Below are 21,639 nucleotides of genomic sequence, written 5' to 3'. Positions count from 1 at the left end.
TGACCGCTTCAGAGCAAAAACTAAATTTCTTCTTCAGCATGTTGGCCTGCGCATACAGCATCCGCCGCTGTCTATACATGTCATCATCATCTCCCAGCTGGTCATTGATGATGTCATCATCATCTCCCAGCTGGTCATTGATGATGTCATCCTCATCTCCCAGCTGGTCATTGATGATGTGGCCCAGATATTTAGTTCTGCTGCAGACAGACAGCACTTGCCCTGACAGATAAAAGTTTGGGAAGTCCAAACCCTTATCCTCTCTGGTTCTGCAGACCATGACGGCACTCTTCTTGGCATTATACTTTACATCAAACCTGATATCATAGCCAGTGCATATGTCCAGGAGCTGCTGGGAGCCAGCACTGCTCGGTGACAATATGGCCAGGTCGTCAGCATACATAAAGTGATTGATCAAGGTGTCACCAAGCACACATCCAGTGTTACAGCTGTTGAGCTGCACAGAGAGATCATTCATGTAAAAGTTAAAAAGTACCGGCGAAAGAAGCCCACCCTGGCGGACACCGTTCCCCACAGTAAAAGGAGGAGAGACCACATTACCCCACCTAACCCGCATGGTCTGATTTGCATACCAATATGCCAGGATACAAAGGAGGCAGTTTGGCACAGCTCTCTCCCTCAGCTTCGGGAACAGCTTCCGATGGTTCACACGGTCAAATGCCTTAGAGGCATCGATGAAGCCCACCAATACAGAGGAGTTTTTAGCCTTATACATGTCAATCACTTCTTTCAGTCCATAAATACACGTCAGTACCATGCTTGGTTTTAAACCCAAATTGATTGGCACAGCTCTCTCCCTATCAATGAGTACACAGTACAGTACTGGTATTGCTGTTAGCAGGAGAGATATATCTATATAGATATAGATATAGATATCTAGATATAGATATATCTTCCTAATATAAAAAATAAAACATAGCACAAAAACATTTGGAACAAATTATTTTTATTAGATCTTAAATTCTATGTGAACATATATCTTTAATTGTACCTTCACAAAATAATAGAAATAAATCGGGCAAACAACTATTGATATGCAGTATTGCTGATCACTGACACACTGTCACTGCAGCCTGACCCAAAACACTTTCTGTTTATACTCTTTAAAATAACCTTTGATTAGCAGAAGACAAAGTGCAAACCCTTCCGCTGTTGTTTCTTTATACGTTAGCACCAAATCTACATGGAATTCCCACCTTCTGGAGAACCTTTGAAATGTTATTATTCTCACTCGGTATCATGTTAATGCAAAGGCAAAGTACAAATTACTAAAATTAGCAACATAAAAGCAATTTTTCAAGCGCATCATGAAGTCACTTAGAAAGTGCGAGCAGCTTTGCGTTTCCAAGTACATCGGCTCTATGCAGCGTTATTGCACATAAGCTCTACTTATCTAAAGAACTACTGATGTAGCAGCATCATAAACACCCACTGAAAACAACACAGAGCCAATCAAGAGAGCATCTCGGCATTAATGTGGGGATGGAGCCATTTTCCACCACCTTCCACGCTAACACTAAGCTAAACATGTCTTTTTGGATGTATTTGGCACATTAAGTCCCTGGTAGCATGACTGACTTGCTGAAGGGCTTCAGAAATTAAATGAAGATGAACATTTACACATGATCAGATCATTTTGGCTCTGACTCAGTAACGATCTGGTCAAGAACATATGAATTTCTGTTCATTGCAGCACTTCATAAAAGTATCATGAATATAGAATATATGTAAACTATGGTTGACTCTTATGTTGCAGTTATTAATATATTCTGTCAATTTTCATATAATGTAGAAAACATTTAACACAAAAATGTGATCAACTTAATCATTTAAAATGATTAAATGTTTGTTTGTTTTGCAAAAACTGTGTGATTATCTTCCTCACCCAAAGCCGATGGAGTTTCTCTGTTTGGAACGCATTCCTCAGACAGGATGCATTTAACATAGCGGCTATGTTGCTAATCTTAACATTGGTAAAATAACACTTGATTTGCACATAGTTGTCCTGTCTTCGCTTTATTGTTCAGTTTTGTTGCCCATCATCGATTATCACTAGTGCCATGAAGTACGTCAAAAACACTGTCTGTGTGCACACATATCTGGCCAATAAAGCCGATTCTGATTCTGGTTCCGTTTGAATGTGAATCTCCAGAAATGCTTTGTGAATTTATAAACTTCACTGGACTTTTATTCGATGTTACGGTGAAAGCGTTCCTGTTAAATCTGAATTGAATTAATGTGACATGGCTTTGTCACAGTATTGAAGCCATGTGAGCTCCTCTTTTAGAAAGAACAACCACAACACTTCCCACTGACAGCCCAACACACCGAGCTTCACAAAATAACCTTTTCACTTCAACCGTTGAGTCACGTTGGCCAAGGCAACAGCGAACGCCTGCACTGCTGAGAAAGGATACTGGAAATCTAGGATATAAGCATTCCCATCAATTCGTCCAAACTGCATCACCTAAGAGACAAAAAAAAAAGCATGTATTAAGGAACACAAATATTTTCATTGCATTTAAACTGATGGTGACTCTCTTGTTTTTGTCTTTCTAAATAGTGACTGGTGCTTCTGCGTCTGTTTCAAATCTAAAGGCAATCCCTTGAGGCATTCCCAGGAATTTACCTGTCGCCCATCCAGCTCAATTTGAAAGTTCTTTGCCGACTCCTGTGTGACTCGCCCTCCGAAATCAAGCTGGTAGACCTGGGTGGCTTCATTCCACAATGGCTGCTTGTTGGCCATAACATAGACAAAGCCCTGACTTCCCAAACTGCGGTCCTCCCTTTCATTTGCTTTTCGGCTCTTTATCTCCTCCAGCTCGCTGGCCATGCGCATGCTGCGCTTGTTCTTCCAGCTCTTCTTGCTACTCTGATTTTGGTTCATGAGCTCGTCGCCGCTGATGAACAGCTCCGGCTCACTCTCCGAACTATCCTGGAACTCGTTTGCGGTCCTGCTCATCTTCTTGGTTTTGTTGAGTTGCTCTCTCGGGCCCTTGGGCTTCTTCTTCTCCCTGCTGCCAAGCCTCGGACTTGAAATAAGGGAGTTGAAGTCAGAGAGCCCACGCACCTCCTTTCTGGATTTGCCCTCAGAGACGGTGGACATGCTCGCCTCCTCGGCTCTGCTGTCCAGCCTTTTGCGGCTCTTTTTGTTGAAGCGTTCCGACTCTTGCGCAGGGCTCTCAGTCAGGGACGATGGCTCCGGAAAGTTGTTGGCAGACTCCGCCAGATCTTCGGTGGCACTTTTGGGTAGTGGCTCATTTGGTGGAAGAGGAGGAGGGGGCAGAGGGGGTGGGGGAGGAGGTGCGGTAGGAGGAGGTGGTGACAGAACCGGCTTCTCTAAAATCTGGTGAGTTTTCGTGGGGAGAGGGGGTGCCGGAGGATCTTGCATGGGAGGAGGGCAGGGGTAAGGGTTCCAAGGGTGAAGGTTGACAGGGTGCAGCTGAAGTCCAGCACACGAGCTGGCCCCAGGGTACATTGGAGGGAGGGGACAGCAAGCCAAGTTCGCTAGATTCGGAGAATAGCCAGGAGGCAACACCAAGTTGGGATCTTGCTGAGCGAAAGGGACAGAAGCAACCACTTCATTTGGAGAGCACTGCTGTGGAGGGGTTTGTAGAGTCTGAAGTGCAGGGCCGCTGTGACCCACCCCTGGAGGAAAAGGCGAAAGAGATATCTGGTACCCTGATGGGAAAGTAAGCGTGCCCGTGGTCGGACTGCTCGGAGGTTTGGCCGTGAGGACAAACGGCAGTCGAGTCATGTCCAAGTGCCGAGCCTGACTAATGATGAGTGGAGGCGGTTTATGAGGTGGCGGGCCTATCATGGTTTGTTCTGGGGTCAGCCAGAACTCCTCTGTCGTGGAGGTGTCCCACTGGTAAGGTGGGGGGTGTTTGACTGTTAAGCTGACATCGCCAAGGGCCAGCTGACGTTTGTCAAGGTGACACTGACTTAAAGCCTCGTCTTCTGTGAAGGCAGAGTTAACGTACACCGTCCTGTCTCTGCTGTTGTCGACAGCACCGAGAAGGCTGTAAGCCGACTGGGAAGCCAGAGGCGAGGCGCCCTTGGAGTGCACGATGATGGTACTGTGATGCGCTCCCTTCCCTGGTGGGAAGTCCTGCCTCACCACTGTACCGCCTGCAATGCCACTACTCGTGGTTCCGCCACCGGTGACACTGACACTGGTGCTGCTGCTGCTGCACTGCGTGCATGTGTACAACGCAGTGGGCACCCTCTGCTGGTAGCTGAGCCCCAGTGCGCTGTTTATTTTCGCTTTGGAAGGAAGGGTTCTGGAGCTTTCCATCAACTGCGGCACTTTCAGTCCCATGTCCCTCCGTTCACGCCGTAGCGTAGCGTGAATCAGACTGCTGTCGATTCTCTGGGGTGGAGGAAGTGTAGTGCTTACTTGATTGGCTGGATCAGGGTAAGGAGGAGGGTCTCCGCTAGGTATGGAGTATCGAGGGACCGAGAGACGACTCAGTGTCGCTGAACTGTAGGGAAGCTGAATTTTTTTGTTCTCAGAGGAAGTGACTTTGAGCGTGGCTGAGCCCTGGATAGCATAGGCGGTTTGGTTGCGAATGGCACGCCGTCGTGGCCGGCAAACCTCCTCCACATTTCCACTACTGTCAAAGGTTGTGATCCTTTCGTACCCCAGCGGTGTTGGGTACTGTAAGGTGACGGGATGAAGCAAAAACTCATCCTTCTTGAGACAGGGTTCTGGCGCCAGGACGCCTGGGCTGTCACAGTTTGTGACAAGAGTTTGAGGTATAGCAGCTGTGGCTTGCGCCGCAGACACCATCGTGCCAGGGTAGGGAGGAGGTGGATTGACCTTCCTCATCTGTATCTCTATAGATCCTTCCATATCAGTGAAAGGAGGCAAGGTTCTCGGCAGACTTGGCTTAAGAGTGTGTCCATGGCCTCCCCTGTTAAGCCCTGGTCCGGTGGTGGGAGGAGGAATCTGCGCCAGAAGGTGAATCTGCTGTAAAGAAATGGTAGGGTAGCCGGTTGGAGGAGGCGGCAGCGTCATCTGCATCTTCAGCTGCTGCTGCATCTGCTGGTGCTGCTGCTGCATCTGTTGATGCTGTTGCTGGATCTGTTGATGCTGCTGCTGGAGTTGCTGCTGCTGCTGCCTCATCTCCTGGATCTGCTGCCGGATCTGCTGCTGCTGCTGCTGCATCTGCTGCTGCTGCTGCTGCATGTGCTCGTGCTGCAGCTGCATTTGCTGCTGCTGCTGCTGGATCTGGTGTTGGTGCTGGAGGTTTTGTGGCGTCGCTTGCAGTTGATTTGGTTGCATCTGTTGGTGTTGCTGAACCTGGTGTTGCTGATGTTGCAGTCGCTGCAGCTGCTGTAGCTGCTGCTGCGGCGGCGCTTGGGACGGATGCTGCTGTTGCTGTTGCTGTTGCTGTTGCTGATGATGATGATGATGATGATGCATTGTCTGCGCTTGCTGTGTTTGCATTTGTCCCATCTGTTTGGGCTGCTGGGGACGAGGCTGCTGTGAATGCGACCTCTGTGGGTGAGGCTGTGGCGGGAGACGGTGAGGTGGAGGAGGAAGAGTGCCGGGAAGAAGGGGACCCATTTCCATCCCATTGACGATCACCTGACCGGGGCTTGAGTATCGAATCGGTACTGGGTAGGGGGTTGCATCCTGGCTGTGATCTGTGACGGGAACAGAAGCAGCCGACGCTGCCGCCGTGGCCGTCGGGTTGGTCAGGACGTCAAGCTGAATATTCTGATTGGCCAGAAGAGATTGAACCAGGCCGATACTCTGAGTGGGAGACATGGCCTGAGCCGGGCTGTGGATTGGAGCAATGGGAATGTTGACTGTACAGGGAGGGTTGTCTCCTCCCACTCCAGATGGACCCATCGCTGTAGAGAAACACAAAGGAGAACCGTTAACATGAACTGAATTAATTTAAGAATACAATACAAATGATTTATTCATACCCGGTAGATCATCCTCATCCTCACTGAACACATTGGGGTTGAACACAGGCAGGCTCATGAAGTCATGAGAAATCTTCCTCACTTCCGGAAGGTAGATCGTCATCTGCCTCGGTTGCAGATGAAGCAAACTTGTCTTATAGATGACTGGAACACAGGAGAAAGTCACCGTGGGGGGAACAAAATATTCCACGAGGCGTGCAGCTGTAGCTTCTGCAAAGTTTACCTGCACCGAGGTTGGCGGGGAGAAAAGAGGCGAGTCCGACAATTTTGAACTTTGTGCCCCAAATGTTGGATGTGACTTGAGCGAGGTAGTTGTGCTTTGGCGCAGAGAAGATAAGAATTAAGTCAGGTGGTGTTTCATGGTCCAAAAAACATTTCAGGAGCTTCACAGGTTTACATTAAATGATTGTGAAAAAAAAGTATTTTGACATATGAGGCAAAAAAAACTAGATCCACACCTCTGTGATCCCATCCATCAAAAACTCTCGCCGCGTCAGACTGGGAGAACGAACTGCGGGCTTCTTTGTTGGCAGCCGTGGTGACCGCTGGCCTTCCTGGTTGGCGCGTGAATGCTTGGGAGATTTTCTCGATTCCATCATGTTCAACCTTTCAAATAAAAGCGGCAAATTGAATCAAATGCTTTGGGACATACTCGGGATTGGGAGATTAAAAAACAATGCAGGGATTTGGGTAAAGGTTGCTTAAATAACGTCTGACATGTAGCGCTGGGAAGACCTGTTTCCACGGGATAGCTTCGGCGACTTCTTGCCGACCCACTCGTCGCTCAGCTCGATGTCACTGGAGTCCGAGCAGTTACAGCTGTCAGCGTAGGAGATCACGGGGTTCACACACAGCTCCTCTGGATGGGCAGAAACGGAACCGGTTCAAGACACGCCCTCTTGAATGTGAACGGAACATTAAACTTGCTTGCCCCGACACTCCCCGGGTGCTCGCCTGCTTTGCTGTCCGTTTTTGGATCCATAATGACAAACTCGGGTCGTAGTTTACTGATGCGCCTTCCTTTGAGAATAGGCACCAGTCCTCCTAAATACTCAAGGTACAGAGTGTAGCAGGGTCCGCCTGCGTCCGGACTGTCCTCTGCTCGCTTCATGGTGCAGTGGAGCCTCTCGTTCCCGGCTGTGGGATAGCTGACAAAGTCCCGGATGTTGTTGGGCTCGGGGATCGGGGGCTGGAACAAACACGTGAAAACATGTCTGAGTCAGCAGATGAGAAGCGATGAGACGCTGGACGCTAGTCATGGAGGATGGCGCACCTTGATGGTGGGGATGAAAGCACTGGTGACGTAAGAGCAGAGCAGGGAGGGCATGTTCAGTTTCCCCACGTCCTTCTCCTCTCGGAGGGCGCTGGCGATTCCTTGCTGGCAAAGCAGCTGGAGGCTGGCCACCCGGTGCTCCACGCGAACCACATACAGGGCCGGTCCGCAGGCCAGAAACAGACGGGAGTCTCTGTGACCCCAACAGATGGTGGTGATGGGTCGCTGGGAAACAGTTCAATCGCCATCAGCTCTCCGCTCACAGCGAGGGGAAGCAACGTCCATTTTATCTCATCTCACCTGTGCCGGCGTTTCCAAAGTGTAGATGTGCTCTCCTTGAACATTGTAGAACTTAACAAGCGCATTCCTCGCGATGGATGCGCAGGCTGACTCCGCATGTCTCTCCATGCCGGCCACAGCCAGCAGGTCTCCCTGGGAACACCACTGGGCCTCGACATCTGCTCAGGGAAAGAGCGCAACAAGCGCTGTCGTCAGAGGACCGGCGCACTCGTCGGCAAACACGGCCGCTAATACCTTTCAGCCCTGAGCCAATCACAGCAGGAGCGAGATCGTCATAGTTGTTCATCAAGCTGATGTCTCCTGACAGGAAGGTGACCGTCAACACGGGTTTGACTCGCCGCACTTGAAAGAAGAGAAATGGGCGAGCGTTTCACCGCTGGACGCAGGTGGCGAGTTGCCGTACGGGCGGGGCACGCACCTGAAGGCAGCACGTCGTCAGAGTCGGTGTCGCTCTCTGTGCTATCCTCCACCAGGAAATCGGGGCAGTTCCAGGACATGCCGACGATTCCATCCGACTCGTGGAGCAGGACGTGGGCGAGCATTCGTCCGTGACAGTCCATCACGATCACCTGACCGTCCGCTGTACCAAACAAGACCTGGAAGGAACATCGTGCATTCAGGTTAGAGTTAACGGATTAAGTAACGCCAGATGTCATTCAGGAATGGAAAATGCACCTGTTGGTCATCAGGCGTCCAGATTCCACAGGTGATCTGACTCTCCAGGTTGATCTCGGAGGACCAGTGTCTCTGTCCGCTGACTGAGCCGACCAGCACGAAGCCGTCCCGGTACGCGATGAGCGCCTGAGTGCCGTCGTGTGACCAGGTGAAGTCGCTCACCTGGAGGACAGGCGGCAGAATGAACGTCATCTACACGTCTGTCTGTCCCCGCCTCGCGGCGGAGGACACTTACCTGTGCTCCTCTGTCGTTCACGAGCTCGACGGACCATCTCCCTTCGTACTGGATCCAGACAAAGATTCCTCCCTCCATGTCACAGGTGGCCAGCTTCTGAAAGGGTTCGTTCCAACGCACCAAGACAACCTGCAAAAGTCCAAAAATACTACTGACAGGAAGTAAGGTGAGGGAGAGAATGTCATCCTCTGCACTACATGTAGAAGACGTGTAGATGACGTTCATTCTGCCGCCTGTCCTCCAGGTGAGCGACTTCACCTGGTCACACGACGGCACTCAGGCGCTCATCGCGTACCGGGACGGCTTCGTGCTGGTCGGCTCAGTCAGCGGACAGAGACACTGGTCCTCCGAGATCCACAGAGCGGTCGTGTCCGCCATTCCTCATCTTTATATTTCAGGATTGTTATTTGCTTTTGGGTAACGCTTTAACTCTTTTTCTTTTCTTTTTTTATACCAAAGAGAATAAACCAATGATATTTTGAGTTTGTCAACGTCAGGTTCATCAGAAAGCTCTCAGGGGAAGAAGAAACTCTGCCACTTTCCGTGATGAGCTTAAAAACGCACCTCGCTGTTGTGTCCCCGGAGGTTAAAATTAATTCTCTGAGGCGTAGTTCTGTCCCTCCTGCAGTGGCTCGACGTGAACGTCACACCAACGACTCCTCTCCCGTTCCCCGTGGCGAGCCAGCCCTCCTCGAAGTACCGCCTCCGGCACACCGGCTTGTCCTTTTCGCTCTTTGGGACTCGGCCTTTCCACGAAAGGCAGAGGATGTTGGAGTCGCTGCAGAGGATGGGACCATGCTCCACGGCGGCCAACATCCCTACTGATTGGCCAGGCTGGGAGGCAAAGCAGAGGAACGGGGGTCATTCAGCTTACACCAAACTCCCAGAGGTCGCATATGAACGCCTCTAACAGCTGAGGTTCTCTGGATCTGATGATGATGATGATGATGATGATTTTTATTTTGGTTGTCAGATTGAGACAAAAAAATTAATCAATACAACTTAAACAAAACTAAACATACATTACAACCAAAAAAGGAATAGGCAGAAGCAAAGCTTTTTGAAGCCTATCCTATCCTGGATCTGGATCTGGATCTGGATTCTAGATCACATGTTTCACTTTGTTGTATGTAGAGACTTATCCAGATCTATTCCCTTATGTCGGGTCATAGCGACAGAGACAGGACACCGCCCCCTACAGGTAGTAAAGATAATGCAGGGTCAGTGTTACTTTGACATGAGGCAGAAAGCCATGCCATAACGGTGACATCACCTTGCCCTGATTGTGATGATGCAGTCGATGACGTCATTAAGATGAAATACTCATATTGTCCAACCCCCTTTTCTCCTTTCAGATGCTCACTGATAGACATCAGAGGGTTCTGTAAGCAGCGAAACACACCTCATAGTTCCTGGGCATGTTGAGTTAAGAAGCCTCCATCGACGGTGTCCATGTCTCCGTGCAGGTGATGCTCTGAAGGGTGGCGGCCGCTCTGCTCTCGGTGCATCCAGCACAATCCAAGGGGAAGTCAAACGCACCACCCAGACAGACGCTGTCCATCTCTGCACATCCAGGTGAAGCGAGCGGCTCTGCACCTTCAATGAGGTGGAGGTCTTTGAGGACGGTGGGTCCACGCCATGTCTGCTGGAGAGAGCCGTGCAATCCTGCAGAGAAGAAGAGGGCAAATAAAAAAATAAGTCAACAGGTAAAGAGGAAGCGAGGTGGATCTGGCTTTAAATAGCTTCTCGGTGCAACAGGAACACCGCATTGGAGACCAGAGCGCTCTCGGTCTCCATGGGTACTGGATCAGTCCTCCTATTCTACGTCAAGCACTGAGCAGCCAGCCAAAATGAACTACCAGTCCCTGCATGACGGACGCCGTTAAACGCTTTCAGCGGAATTTAATGAACATACGGAGCATCCGGTAAAAACATAAAACCGATCATCTCCTCTGTGAAGGTCTCATCAGTTCACACAGCGTCTCCCAGCGGAAATGGTTCTGACGAGATCAAAGAGCTGCAGAGGAAGATGAAGCAGGCGCCTTAATCAGATATGTTATTCATGGTATATAAGGCGCGGCATTACGCACCTGTCACCGCCGCTGATCCAGACGCAGTCGGCGCACAGAGCGGTCGTGTCCGCCAGGCGCTTTTTCCGCTGGCGCACTTTGGGGTTGGTCTCTTTAATACGGGTTGCCATGACGCCGGAAACACGGAGAAGAATAGAGCCGAGCCGCACGTCTTGGTACGAAGGAGACAGAAATGCATTTAACACGCCCGTCAATCATAGACCGGGGTCAGTGCGTTTAGTGTGATTCAAAAACAACCCATTCCTGAATGGAGTCTGGCACAAAGGCGACTAGAATCAGCTGGACGCGCCTCCTCAAAGGGGGGTTTCTTCCAGAATGGCAACCACACAGCGACTCGTTCTCATGCAGGGTGACGTCTCTGACCTTAATGTGACGTATCACGGGCAAGTCCAATCAAATCTGGTTTATTCTAGTCTTGTGAATTTAGAGAAACACTGGTCTTACTTTTTTTACATCAGATTTATAATAATAATAATGATAAAAAGACAAACAAGACTGAGAGTTTCTTTTCAAATGTTTGTTTAATCACAAACCAAAAGTGCAACAAGCAAGTCCAGACCGGATTAATCCTGATCTGTTTACTTTTATATGTTCTTTTGAAAAATTGACCATTTCTTATTTGAACAATGTTAAATAATGGTCAGCAACAGAGTTATAGTGGGTAAAACTATTTTAAATGGATCTACTCATTCCACACCATTTTATTCATCAACTGATTCCACTTTCACACAAAACTATGAAGCACATCGTGGGTCACGAGATCCAAATTCCACTTATTAAAATAATCAAATTAAGCCTCTACATCATAAGAAGCCACAAGCAGACGTCTGACGAAGTCAAAGGGAAGTGAAAACCCCCCCGGGATCCGCGTCCTTATTCAGAGCCACTCCCAAATGTAAGATTTCCTCCTTTCCCATGAAGTTTTGTAAAAGCCCATCAGGTATTATTTGTGTGAATTTGCTAAGAGACAAACAGACATGAAGGTATAACCTCCGGGGAGGAGGATATTAATCCAGTGGTGATGATGAGGATGTTGCCCCTAATGAAGAGCAGGAAACTTTCAGTTCTTGTTGTATTTGCGTGGGGCCGTTTCAGGCGCAGGTCTCCTCAAACGCATGGATGACGCTGTCATATGCAGGAGGCGGCGTCTGCGATGGGAGGAAACCTTTCAGTCCGTTGTTGCCCAACCAGAAGGAGTGCCTCTTGTTTGGCACCAGAGACGCCGAGTCTGAGGAGCTTGAAGCGGCTGTGTTGTCAGGCATGGCGACCTGAGTGTCCTCCCCCATGTCCAAGGCGGCCCTGCTCCTCTTGGGTGTTGGGCGAAAGGTGGAGGTCTCTAATCCGGGTTTACTCCCCAGGGGGCCCACCGGCTCCAGGGAGGGCTGTCGGTAAACGCTCAGAAAGGTGCTTCGGTAGCGGCCCATCAGGTTGATCATGGGGTCGTTTGTTTGTGAAGAACCGGATTTCTTATTCGAGCGCCTGCAGGTGATCGTGGCGGTGGCCCGGCGCCTGGCCGCCCAGGTCAGAAGGACGTAGACCAGAGCTCCCAGTAACAGGCCCACCAGCACAGACAAGCAGAAGGCCAGAATCACGTCGCCTGGAAAGGAACAACTGTCAGAAAAGTTGAGTTTCTCCAGCTGTCGGCCCTTTGGCAACACTTAGAGGTGAAGCTGGGGAACTGATCTATTAAATAAATGTCAGAGAAACATGAACAATGAACAGAGCCGGCGTTCCAAGATATTCATTCATTCAAGTCACTGTCCCGTCTTCACAGCATCACTACTAGTCAGTGGTTAAAGTTAGTGACGTGCTGGTTAAACTACAGCTTCAGACCTTTCCAACGAGCCCCTGATTGTCTCTGTGTGCAAAGAACTCACGCTAATAACCCTGTGCGTAAAGTGTGTGATTGTCATAGTTAATCGGCCTTACGCACGCTCCCGTCGCGCGTACTGCTTATACCGGAGGACAGAGAACCAAACTGTGTATTTTTGCGCGCCTCCACTTCAGTTAAAAGCGTCCCCAACTCCCTCTCGGTGAAGTTTCTCTTATTCCCGGCCTGACTCATCCTTTCGTTTCATTTTCTGGTCGCGCCGACGTGGGAACCTCAGGTGCAGGGCTCATTTACATATGATTTGCGTATGTAAATGAGGTTGGACAGGGCGGGGTTCGCTACTCCAACATGTGCGCTCGATTCCACGTTGATTGGGATGTAGGAAGGAAATGTGCTTGGATTCACGCGCGTACGCACAGTTTCATACATCCGGGTTTGTTTTTTTGTGCGTACGCCATGTTTCAGTAGGAAATCCACGCAAGTCTTGATGCATGAGGCCCCTATTGAAAATGATTTTAAAAGAATGCAAGAGATGAAAAATAGGTGTAAGAAAAACATTAGCTACAAATTTGGATTGACAAATCCTCACGTTTAACTCAAGTAAAGGAACGTTTTGACCATGGAGAACCGACGGCGTCAAATTTGGCTGCCGTTGCCATCCAAAGTGTAAGAAGTTTTAGAAGCACGGAAAGTCACGAGAAACAAAAACTGAATCGCTCACCGAGGTGAAATGATTTTAGTATCTCCAGAAGTGGATGTGTTTCGTTGTGAGCCATTACTCCACCAAGCGCCGGCGTCGGGTTCCTCCCGGACTCCAGACCAACTGAGCTTTTTCCACGATTGTCTTTTTTTCCCCTCCTTGGTTAGCGGAAACTTTGCTGTCATGCTTCCTTCCCCTCCGAGGCTTTAAAATTAGCAAGTGCATTGCTTATCAGTGTGGGACATTGCACTGGGGGAAGCAGGGCTGTTTCCTTTTGCATCATTTCCTCATGGATCAATACTTTACAACAATGGCTTCTCCTCCAGCTGGAAAACTCATTTGTTTTGCTTGATGTGGTTGAATAAAAACAATTCAAAAAGATTAAAATAAGGTGTCTGGATCTAAACCATAATACTCCCTGCTTTCTCTGGAGTCTGCAGACCATCAAGCTGAGAGTTTCTGTGGGGATTTCCTTCTATTGTGTTGATCTGTTCCCGCTTCGCTGCTGCTCTGAGTCTCCAAACCCGACGACGTATTTAAATATAAAGACATAATTATTACCTTCACGAATCTAAGTAAATCTGATGCAAAAGGATGAAGGAAATAATTTACCTTTCTGGCAAATCCCAATGCAGAGGCCTTGATGGGGGGGTCCACAGGTTCCACTGGGTGGCGCTGATGTGCTGGCTATGAAGTCAATCACAGGAATTTTTTAATTATAAATTTGTTTGAAATAAATGGGGAAATTCACATAAATCAGCACTAAAAAATCTCGTTTTGTAGAATATTTGTGTGTTTCCCATCAGTGTTAATATTCCTGTCACCTGGTGAGACACGCAACTGACGACAACAAAAATGAGAACAACTCATTTTATGAGATAAATATTTTATTATCTTTTGTCACCTCATCAGAAATCAAAAGCATATAAATAGATACTGAGTGACTTTAGTTAGTTGAGTTTAAATAAGAACTAATGAATTACTTTGTTATAGTTACTCTAATTATATCGAAATGACATGAGTGTGTTGTTTTGCTCGGAAATGAAAACTACAGTCGTATCTGCATATCTACAGTCAGATTAAATCCCATCCACCTAAAGTTACAGACTCAGATAAGAAGAGAATATCTACAACAGCATCCGCTGAATCCTGATTGGTGCATTTTTTAAATGCCGTTGATCGATTACAAATGGCCTCCGCACTTAATAGGATGATTGATTGACTCAGATCTGTCTCAGTGAAGACGCGCGGGGCGCGATAGTTACAACGCACGTCTGTACGTAAAGCGCTCACAGCGAACACCTGATCACAATGTGAATGAGATCCATCAGAGGCACAAACGTTGGACATCTTATTCCAAATGCGGTGATCGAGACGGTGCAAAAGACGCATTCAGGTGCCGTCAGACGGCAGGAGTGTCACGTGAGAGTGTGTGGAGTCGTTGGATTTATTAGAACTACATCAATGTTGCACGAAAAGCAGCCAAACGCATTCCATCAGCAGCGCGGACACGTAGCAGCCCAGCATGGGCATCGGAGTTCACCGGGTTCCGCGTGTTCACAGCCCGGGCAGAGGTTTCAACCTCGCAGCCGGTGTGTGATCAACAAACAAATCATGCACAACCACAGGAATGCCTGTCCTCTCTGGATAAAAAGAAATGCAGGGTGAGGGGGGGGGGGGGTCAACGTCCTGCGTCATTCCACATTCATTAGTGCTCATGCAGAAAGAGGCTGCGTCATCCGAAGGTCTTAAAACTCGATCTTGCAGGCGGGAAAGGTCTCGTCCTGCATGGCGACGGTGCTGTTGGAGCCCAGCACCGTGATGCCCAGCTCCTTCTGTCGGCCCAGAGTCTGCTGGTACCACTCCTGCATCGGCGCCGATTCAAAAGTGGGAATCACCGTCACCTGTGGACGTGGAGGAACATCCTTCATTTACAGATCACCCAGAATCTTCCTCAATCGATTCGTGGTGGCGGATAATAAATATTTTGGGCTCTCTTTCCCAACTTTGGACTTTCTCACATTTAACGATACCGTCTGTATCACAAACCTGCATCGCATCCGGCCAGGACGCCTTACTGTCCAGCAGCGCGTCCAGCGAACGCCTCAGGGCTCCCTCCCTCTCGGGACTGTGGCCGCTGATGATGTAACACGAGGAGTGAATGCATTTGAAGAAGTCCGCGTTGATCGTCGGAGAGGCGGCTCCGGAGGGAACGTAGGCCAGGTCGACGTAGACGCTGGCGTCCCCGGCAGAGGACGGCTTGGAGCCTGAGACGGGAGGGACGGCAGCATGGGACCAGAAGCAGCGGACAGTAGTTCATGGCAGTTGTATTTTGCGTCTCCTACCTTGATGGGGTGATTTTGTTGCCGCTGAGCGAGCGTTGAAGGAAGCGGTCCGAGCTGAGGATACGTTCCTGGTTTTCCCTGACCCGGATCTCTGGGAGGCTTCGACTACCTGAGGTTAAATGAAGGTTTTGGTCAGATTAACAGTACCCAAAATAGTTTTCTTGTCATTTGAGCAACTTCTTTTCTGTTTATTTACAGATTTAAATTTGTCATTTCCTTTTAAACAAACTGACCGTTGATAATTTCTTCCCTTGCGTCCCGGCGGCTTTGACTCTCTTCCCGTGATTGCCAGAGTCAGACTGGGGGACAGGCATGGCTGTGTCCGGATGTGGAGGCAAGGGCGGACTGTCCCTGGCTGGGATCGGAAGAGGGTCCCGGGGCAGACCCGGACCGGTGCAGAAGTCGTGGGGGGAGTTGGACGGCTCACTGCACGACTCATCGTCAGAGTCCAGAGCGCCGTCTACCGTTGTAGACGGGCAGTCTTCCACGCACGCCCGGGGATACGACTCGCTGGGCGATGCATCCTTTGCTTTGTTGTTGTGGTGATGCTGTGGATCAAAGGACTTGCCTGCACCTGAGCCGGAGTCTGCTGGCCTAAGATGCTTGAACTCGCAAGGAGAGACCAGACAAAGATCCACATCGTGGGCCGACACCTCAGAGTGAAGTGTGTTCGGCGCCGGAGGGCGCCACATCTCGGAAGCCTGTCCTGAAGGTCTCAGATGGTTCCTCATTGGTAAGGACACCCCCATCGTATGACCGCCGCTGGAGTTGGAGTGATGAACACTCTCATCCCCTTCTCTTTGGCTCATAATGGCCGGTCCCTGCTCTAAGGACATGGACAAGGACTCGTCCACTTCCGTTGACTGAGGTGAACTCACCTCTGCTGGCATGGAGTGTGTGGTGGTGGTGGTGGTGGCGAGAGACGGGGAGGGGTCTGAAGAGCCTTCTTTAAATGTCCCCAGAGAAAGGACGCTGAGGTGCTTGTCTCTGGAGGCTCCGTGGCTCTCTTGAGTGCTTCTGGGTTGGCATGGCTGGCTGTCGCTTTGCTTGGATGATCCGTCAGAGGACTCTAAGCTGCCCGTATGGGCCGGTAACCTGCTGAGAGAGGCCCTGTTGCACCACACGTCATCTGGAGACAGACAGTAAGGGGTGTGGCCAGCGCTGTTGGGCCGCGAATCCCGTGAGTCGGGCTCTACGTTCTCCTCGCCGAGGCTAGCCAGGGCCGGGTTGTCTGGAGAGGATCTGGAAGGAGGGCTGCTCCTCAAAGCTCCGTCCAGGAGGGTGAATTCCGTTGGGGTTAGGTCGAGCTGGACGGAGTGCTTAGTCGTTGGCGTCTTGCTTAAGGGAGAAGGAAATCCCACGACGTTGACCGGCTTGGGAACATTTCGAGGCGGGGCTGCTTCCCTTCCAGTTGTCAGAGCAACGTGTTGCTCTTTATCACTGCTGTCTTCGCTTCCCTTTGCTTCATCTGTCGTTTCCATCTTTGCCATAGTTTCCTCTTGAAGCCTGAGAAAATCAGCAGTCATGTCCTCCGGTGTGGACATTTTGGAGCCACAGGGGTTCTCAGATGTCTTTTGATTCTGCGGTTTGGCATCAAAACTCTCCGACGTTGTCCTAACATCGTGTTTTTGTGAGTTGCCCTTTTGCCTTTCCATTTTCATCTTCTTGTCATTTTTTGTCTCCTTTCCCGATGGCTTCCTTGTTTTGGAGTCATTTTTAGCCTCCTTTTGGAGCTTAATTTTATTCTCATTCTTTGGTTTGGGCGGTAGAGCATCCCTTTTCCCCTCCTTCTTTCCTCCTGTCTTTGGAGTGTTCTCTGAAGATGGTGCTTTCTGCTTCACTGCAGTCTCTTTGATTCTTGTAGCGACTCCATTTATGACTTTTCCTTTTTCCTTCACCAGGAGATCCTTCCCCTCTGTCCCCCGAGACTTCCCGCTGTCCTGGCTATCTGTCCATCTGGTCTTCTTGTCCTCCCCCATCTTCTCCAGGTCCCCGGCGGTCACAGTGGGTTTCTGTAGGAAGGCCAGTCCCTTCAGCTTCTCCAGCCCCTGCAGCAGTTTGGCCTGTGGGGTAACGCCCGGAAACAGAACCCTGACCACCTTCTCCTGGGGGCACGCCGGGTGCCAGACGAGCAGGGCGGACACTGACGCCAGGACAGGGATAGGGAGGGTTTGGGTTTTGGATGCTGATGACACTGCATCAGGCCAGCTCTGCATGAATGTGTGATACTCCTGGCTATCCTTGCTGGGGTTGAGGACGTATAAATCCAACTGCCCCACGCCCATCTTCTGGAACAGGGTCAGTGGTTCAATACAGACCCCCTGCGGTCGAAACAATGGCTGAGGTCGAATATCTAACTTCTTTAATAACTGCACAGTGAGTGCCGCCTGGTGTTTGCTCTTCAGCACGCCGTCCACACCTGAGAGAAAGAAGGAAAACTTGAGACGAACGTGGGCAAAAAAAACAACGTCAGGCTGCACAGGACTGGACAAAATGTTTTGTGCATCACTCACAAGGCTCCGTTTCCATCTGCAGCCTGCTGGGGGCGTTAAAGAACACAACGCCCAGCTCTGGGGAGATGAGCCTTTTTGACCCGTCATCTGCTCAAAGGGAAAAGAACTTTGGGTAAGAAATCCAAATCCCGAGGATCTCGGGATATGGAGTTGTGTGAATAATGATTCCTTACTTTTGATACCAGAGCTCAGTTCCAGTTCCGCCACCTTCCTCTCCAGGAAAGCGTTGACCCCGGGGAGGTTCTCTGTCCCGATATGTGTCAGCAAAACCGCGTCAACCCGGTCGAGGTGGCGGACCAGCTTCCAGAAACAGGCCTGAGAGTCTGAGCCACCGTCGATCAGCACCGTGAAACCGCTGACGGCAAAGAAGGCACAGTCGCCACGGCCGGCGGGGAAGACGTAGCAGCAGGGGCGGGACAGCTTGAGAAACCCCACGGTGGTGGGAGGCTGCAGAAGGTCAAACGGAGACGGAGGGGAAACGGTGCCCGAGACGAGGGAAGTGAATTCCCCCAGGGCCTCCATGGCTGGCAGCACCTCTGGGGGGTTGATGTGCAGGGTGATGGGACCCCGGGGGGGCTGGGTCCCCAACAGCGTCTCCCTCCACCGGTCGGTGTCGGGACAGCGGAGGGTGAGATGGACTTTGGAGGACTCTGAGAACTCTCGCTCAAAGAACTAAAGACAGAACACTTCGTCAGCAGTATATAATTATGACGTCATCACGGGATGAAGGTTGCCTCTGGAGGCGGAGCGAGACGCCGTCTTACCTGCGCCGTCAGGAGTCGCTTCAGGTGGAGAGGTGAGAACAGCCCCCTGTCAAACAGCAGCTCTCCGCTCTCCTCCAAACTCTCGCCGGCCAAGATCAGCAGCTTAAACGCCGATTCCCTGGACAACAGCGCCGAAACCTGCCCGGCAACAGAGAGCCATTAATCCTTTTGTGATGTTACAATTATACCTCCAAATTCCACACTTAAAAGAAATTTGGAAAAAAAGGGGGGGGAGCGAGTGGAAAATAAAGAAGAATTTTGTGTTTTCATAGTTTTAATTCTTATGAAATCTGTCATTAATATAAATTAAGATCAGGATATTTGTTCCGGTGCATTTCTACAATCCCCCGGCTTGTTCCACCAGCTTCCACCTCCAGGATTCATGTCCTCACCTCTGAATGGACCTGATCCTGGGACGGACTGATCAGCACCTGAGCATCCAACACTCTGGTACAGTGGCGAAGACACTTCTGCCCTGAAGACGCAGAGAGAAAACAGAGAATAGAAAGAGCAGGTCAGCCCAGGAGAGATGGGGGGGGGGGGGGGGTAGGAGATGAAGGAGCACTCTGACTCCCTCCTCTCCTTCTGAGAGAGGGAGGGAGGGAGGAGGCAAACAGGAAGGGAACTCAGGAGAAGTCCCGGAGAAAGGGAACCTGGCGGCAGATTGAGGAAGGAAATGGAAAAGCTGAGTCAGGGAGGATGAGAGGTGACGCCGGAGAACGCAGATCCCAAATAAAGCGACTTTAGAGACGAAAATGAGGTCACTGCATTACTGCAGAACACCCCTGACTGCATCGAAACCTCTCAGGGTGTTGTTGTGTTGTTGTCTCTGTGGATTCAGAAACACTCGGGCCCAGTTTAGAAACGGTTGTTATATAGATATAAATAATGCCCTGATTTTTATGCTGCCGTTTCCTTGTTTCTTGTTTGTGATTTATTTTGCGTTAAGCATCAATTCATTCACCCTGACTCTGTGGAAAGTTTGAATGTCAAGCTGTGATCTTTCCCGTCCTTCAAAATGTCACATCCAGAATAATAAAGCCTTCCTGGCTGTTATTTTGTCCTCCGTACATGGAGGTTTGTCGGTTCTGGTTCTCGCCGCTTGGCGTCAGCTCGGCTGCAGCACGGCCCTCTGAGTCTGATGTTTGTCAGCCTTGTCACCATTTTCCTGGCGAGGCTTCGGCTCTGCATGCTAAAATGCTAAAATGTGCACATGAAGGAAGCTGATACGTCAGCAAGTTCTTATTATGTTCTCTCCAAAAAAGGCCCACCCATGTTTGACAAACATCCAAATGCCTCTGCACTTTCCTTCCTTCCTTCCTTCCTTGAGCATCGACTGGCGAAACGAGGGGTTACCATGGAGACAGGGCTTCCTGAGCGATAAAGGGCCGAGGGACTTGGAGAAGGAGCCGAATCAACTTACCTGTTCCTTTAAAAGATGCCGTGTGATGGGAAAGAAACTCTTGCAGAAAGACGTTTAGGTTACAGGACTTTAAGCTGACATCCCATGATCGTATCCCTGGAGACAGGAAGGACAAACGATCACATGGTGGACCAACTGCAAACTATTTACACTTTAAACCTGTCGGCTGAAACCGCGGCCCTATCGGTCATCAGTGTCCACCCCATGTGTTGTGATTCTGGCAGTAATCCAACTCCGTACGGACCGGCACAACCTCCCGATGACGTCATCCTAGAACGGTGGCGCACCGTGGAGTCAGAGTCGCTGCAGAACTGGGGGTGATGTCACCACCCCAATCATTGGGTCTTTTTTTTTTATTATAGAGGATCAGCAAGAGATTCGTGACATAAAACATTTCATCTTCAGTTTAAAAAAAACAATTTAAATGTGTTTTCAGACCCAAGATCCTTCACAAGGATCAAATGCGACCCAATAAATACAACAGAATGATGAGAGCATCGGGTTCACGTCTTTGGATCGTTGATTTTTACTCTTATCTCAAGATGGATGTTTCCAAAGTGCCATTCTGGAGGAGGCAGGTTCCACCAGCTGATAATAAATCTATCTTTATTTCATTCTGCCTGTCCTCGCATTCCCTTTATTATTAATTCATCATCCAGTTTTAACATAAACAACACCGCCCTGCGTCATGCCTCCCGTCTCCACGCAAAGCTTCACGGTTTTGTGTTGAATGAATCTTTTCACAGACAAATTTCCCCACGACCGCCCCCCCCTGACAAAATAATACTGAGAACAAACCACCAGCTCCACGCGGGTTTTAATTACGACGCGCCCCGTGGGATGAGGCGACGCGCCCGAAGCTGGTGTCCCGCCAGATGACGCATCCTCGGTCTGTTCGGCTGGATGAGAGCCCATAAATGCTGCAGCGGTCAGTTTAGCATCACCGCTGATGATTCAGGTGAAAAGAACCGGGTGGGATTGATCTTTTCTTTTTTTTTTCTTTTTTACGCGAACGGAACAAACGTACCTCGTTCAGTCTCCCCGCGGATGAGACGCGTCTGTGCGCAGTGAGCGCTCCGTCCGATGACGATGAGCAGCGAGTATCTGTGGAGGCAGAAGTCGAGGGTTGCGGTCGCGGGTCGTCTCGGCTGCTTCTGGACCTCCCTCCCCAGGACCCGGCTGGACGCCATGTTGGAAACTTGACTGTGATGCGCCTTTTATTACCGGGAGATGACATCTGGCGCAGTGAGCGTGTGGGAAGAGGATGAATTATTGATGACGCGTGGCAAAAGGAATCGATGTGTTGTTCTTTATGGTCGTCCCTTAAGTGTTTTATTAATTTGTTGGGGGAGGAAATTACCAATAAATGTTTGTGGGGAATTACAAAAAACAGACACAGACACGTGAGTTTAACTGATTTATTTAGTTCATTATATTACAAATGTGTTTCGAAATAATTGCTGCCATGCATGATCTGGATGAAAGAGAATCTCCACAGATAATTTCACTCCAGGATCAACGGAAAAAAC

At 49.8% G+C, this 21,639-nt stretch overlaps 3 protein-coding genes across 3 annotated transcripts; all 3 read right to left on the bottom strand.

Moving 5' to 3' along the window:
• Positions 1–2,371: 2,371 nt before the first annotated feature.
• On the bottom strand, positions 2,372–9,864 carry tulp4b (TUB like protein 4b). The gene is made up of 15 exons (XM_068752228.1): positions 9,847–9,864; positions 9,009–9,278; positions 8,445–8,573; positions 8,210–8,371; positions 7,953–8,130; positions 7,769–7,876; positions 7,535–7,692; positions 7,235–7,459; positions 6,916–7,150; positions 6,679–6,820; positions 6,420–6,567; positions 6,185–6,278; positions 5,962–6,105; positions 2,651–5,883; positions 2,372–2,488 (listed from the first exon to the last, which is right to left on the bottom strand). The coding sequence occupies exons 1-15, from the start codon at positions 9,862–9,864 to the stop codon at positions 2,372–2,374; spliced, it is 5,361 nt and encodes a 1,786-aa protein (XP_068608329.1).
• A 1,761-nt stretch (positions 9,865–11,625) lies between these two features.
• myct1b (myc target 1b) lies at positions 11,626–13,141 on the bottom strand. Its single transcript, XM_068752140.1, has 2 exons — positions 13,087–13,141; positions 11,626–12,131 (listed from the first exon to the last, which is right to left on the bottom strand). Exons 1-2 carry the CDS (start codon positions 13,139–13,141, stop codon positions 11,626–11,628), a joined length of 561 nt encoding a protein of 186 aa, XP_068608241.1.
• A 1,672-nt stretch (positions 13,142–14,813) lies between these two features.
• On the bottom strand, positions 14,814–21,300 carry LOC137907782 (microtubule-associated protein 1S-like). Its single transcript, XM_068752139.1, has 9 exons — positions 21,138–21,300; positions 19,080–19,162; positions 18,688–18,825; positions 18,106–18,595; positions 17,924–18,010; positions 15,644–17,829; positions 15,411–15,519; positions 15,115–15,332; positions 14,814–14,969 (listed from the first exon to the last, which is right to left on the bottom strand). The coding sequence occupies exons 1-9, from the start codon at positions 21,298–21,300 to the stop codon at positions 14,814–14,816; spliced, it is 3,630 nt and encodes a 1,209-aa protein (XP_068608240.1).
• Between the last annotated feature and the right edge of the window lie 339 nt (positions 21,301–21,639).

The sequence above is a fragment of the Brachionichthys hirsutus genome, chromosome 18 (genome assembly GCF_040956055.1).
Source record: "Brachionichthys hirsutus isolate HB-005 chromosome 18, CSIRO-AGI_Bhir_v1, whole genome shotgun sequence".
Lineage (NCBI taxonomy): Eukaryota > Metazoa > Chordata > Actinopteri > Lophiiformes > Brachionichthyidae > Brachionichthys > Brachionichthys hirsutus.
The sequence above is the reverse complement of the archived record's forward strand: the minus strand, read 5'-3'. Positions and strand labels throughout refer to the sequence as shown.